The sequence below is a fragment of the Coffea eugenioides genome, chromosome 3 (assembly GCF_003713205.1).
Source record: "Coffea eugenioides isolate CCC68of chromosome 3, Ceug_1.0, whole genome shotgun sequence".
NCBI lineage: Eukaryota > Viridiplantae > Streptophyta > Magnoliopsida > Gentianales > Rubiaceae > Coffea > Coffea eugenioides.
The window spans coordinates 16548216-16550855 of record NC_040037.1 but is presented as its reverse complement, the minus strand read 5'-3'; the positions used below and the strand labels follow the sequence as shown (position 1 = coordinate 16550855).

Genomic DNA, 2640 nt, shown 5'->3' with positions numbered 1-2640 from the left:
ATGCGAGGAACCGCAGATATTCCTGCTTTGCTATTGGCTCACTTTGAAGTGGTGGCTTTGACCGCAGCACGCCTCTCTTACATGTGTTCATTTTGGGATGATGATGAGGAAAATCAAAATCCTGGGTTCTACTCCAGAAGTACTTGCAGCTTCAAACTCCTCAGCATCAGAGCGGTTGATTTTCATGTCTACGAGATTTACAAGGAAGTACTTGCAGCTTCAAACTCCTCAGCATCATTACATACACCAAGGATGCAGGATAAGCAGATACTGAGCAACTTCAATGACTCTCTGATAAGTTGTCTCTGGGAGCTGTTATGCTATAGTTCAAGCTTAATGGATTCTATGAAAGATGAAATGCACACACTCTATGCACGACTGAGGTTCTTGAGAAGCATTTTAAGGGAGCAGCAGGAGAAGATGGATGAACAAAACGAAAAAATTGGTGCTCTTCTTAGTGAGGCAAGCATTATAATTTGCTCGCCTTCTCTAAACAGAGTGAAGGAAGGAGAAGTTAGCTTCTCAGAATCCACAGAGGCCCCTGACTGTTATGATATGCTGGCTAATACCAACATCCATATCAAGCATTTTAAGGATCAGATCAGTGGCTCAAGTACCATACAGAGTCTTCCTAATTCCTTTCATAGCTTAAGAGCACCAGAAGTTAGCCAGACTTCCAGCCGCATGCTATCAAAAGGTAAAATGCCAATAGACCATGAAGTCATGGTTGGTCTTGATGATGAGGGAGAACAAGGAATTGAACCACTTATCAAGGAGTTTAAGGATCGGCTCAGTGTCTCAAGTACTATACAGAGTCTTCCTAATTCCTCTCATAGCTTAAGAGCACCAGAAGTTAGCCAGACTTCCAGCCGCATGCTATCAAAAGGTAAAACGCCAATAGCTCGTGAAGTCATGGTTGGTCTTGATGATGAGGCAGCAAAAGTAATTGAACGACTTGTATGGGGATCAGAACAGGTGGAAATTGTTCCCATTGTGGGAATGGCTGGGCTTGGTAAGACGACTTTAGCCAAAAAAGTTTACAATAATAGTTCAGTAACCTGTCACTTCCACATTCGTCTTTGGTGCACTGTTTCTCAAGAATTTAACATGAAAAATGTTTTACTTCAAATTTTGTGCTCTGATGGCAAACATTCTAGGAAGGATGAGCTTCAAAATCTGGATGAACATGCGTTGCTTAAAAAGTTCTATCAAAGGGTATTGAAGAATCGGTATCTTGTTGTTTTTGATGATGTCTGGGACATTGAGGTATGGAATGAGCTGAGAACTGCATTCCCCAATGACAAGAATGGAAGTAGAATCATCTTTACGAGTCGATTTTCTAATGTTCAATATGGTGGAGAACCTCACTATCTTCACCCACTCAGTGAGAAACAAAGTTTCGAATTGCTGCAGAAGAAGGTGTTTGGAGAAGATGAAGAATGTCCTCAAGCATTGCATGGATTGGGAATGGAGATTGCTGAAAAGTGCTGGGGATTGCCACTTGCACTTGTTGTTGTAGCTGGAGTCCTAGCAACTATAGATCATGATATTTTGGTTTGGAAAAAATTTGCTGAAAGTTTAACTTCAACCATGGTGTCTGGTACAGACCAGTGGAAGAAGTCCTTGGAGCTCAGTTATGAGCATCTACCAGATCACTTGAAGGATTGCTTGCTGTATTTTGCTGCATTTCGAGAAGATGAAAAAATTGGTGCCAAGAGTTTGATGCGTCTATGGATTGCAGAAGGGTTTGTGGAAATAATTGAAGGAAAGAGATCAGAGGATACTGCAGAAGAATATTTGATGGACCTAATTGGCCGAAACCTAGTCATGGTAGGTAAGAACAGATCCATTGGTGGAGTCAAAACTTGTTACATTCACGATTTGATATTTGAGTTCTGTAAGGGCGAGGCGAAAGAAAAGAAATTTCTTCAGGTCCTGCGAGGTTATGATGAGCTTTCTACCTTTAATGAGCCTCCCAACCTACCTCGGTTGTCCATTTGCTCCAGTGGAGAAGATTTTAGCCAGTGGATATCATAAGTTTAAGTTGCGTAACATCTCCTTCCTTTTTTACAACTACAAACATCTTAACGTTCTGAATTTAGAGGGCATTAACCTAAGGCTGCAGGAGCTTCCAGCTGAAGTCGAATCACTTCTTTGTTTGAGGTACTTAGCCCTTGTAGCAGAGCGCATGAAATTCATTCCACCATCTATAGCCAAGCTCTCACATTTGGAAACCTTTTGTCTAAATTCTCACCAGATTGTTTCATTGCCAGATAGCATCTGGAACATGAAGAAGTTGAGGCATGTATATGCAAGGGGTGGCGTCGTTATTGGTCTTTCTTCCAACGACAACGGTGTTGAAAACCTCTCCACTTTACCCAATTTAGACACACTCTCTTGTTTGCGTCTTTATGAAGAGGGAGAGAACTTATTGAGAAGGATTCCCAACGTTCGCCGACTTAAAATTTCCGATCGTCAGACTGGAAATGGAGTGTTGAACATGAGTCGACTAGGATGCCTAGAATCACTCACCTGGTCGGGCAATTACTCCTCAGGTTCATGGGAACATGTTGAGCTTTCCTTTCCCATGAATTTGAAGAAGTTGTGTCTTTCCAATCTGGGTCCCTGTAGTAAAATGTC

General features: G+C 41.9%; 1 protein-coding gene across 1 annotated transcript; it reads left to right on the top strand.

The window, feature by feature from the left end:
- LOC113766188 (putative late blight resistance protein homolog R1B-12) lies at window positions 1-2037 on the top strand. Its single transcript, XM_027310403.1, has one exon. The coding sequence runs from the start codon at window positions 1-3 to the stop codon at window positions 2035-2037; it is 2037 nt and encodes a 678-aa protein (XP_027166204.1).
- The last annotated feature ends 603 nt before the right edge of the window (window positions 2038-2640 follow it).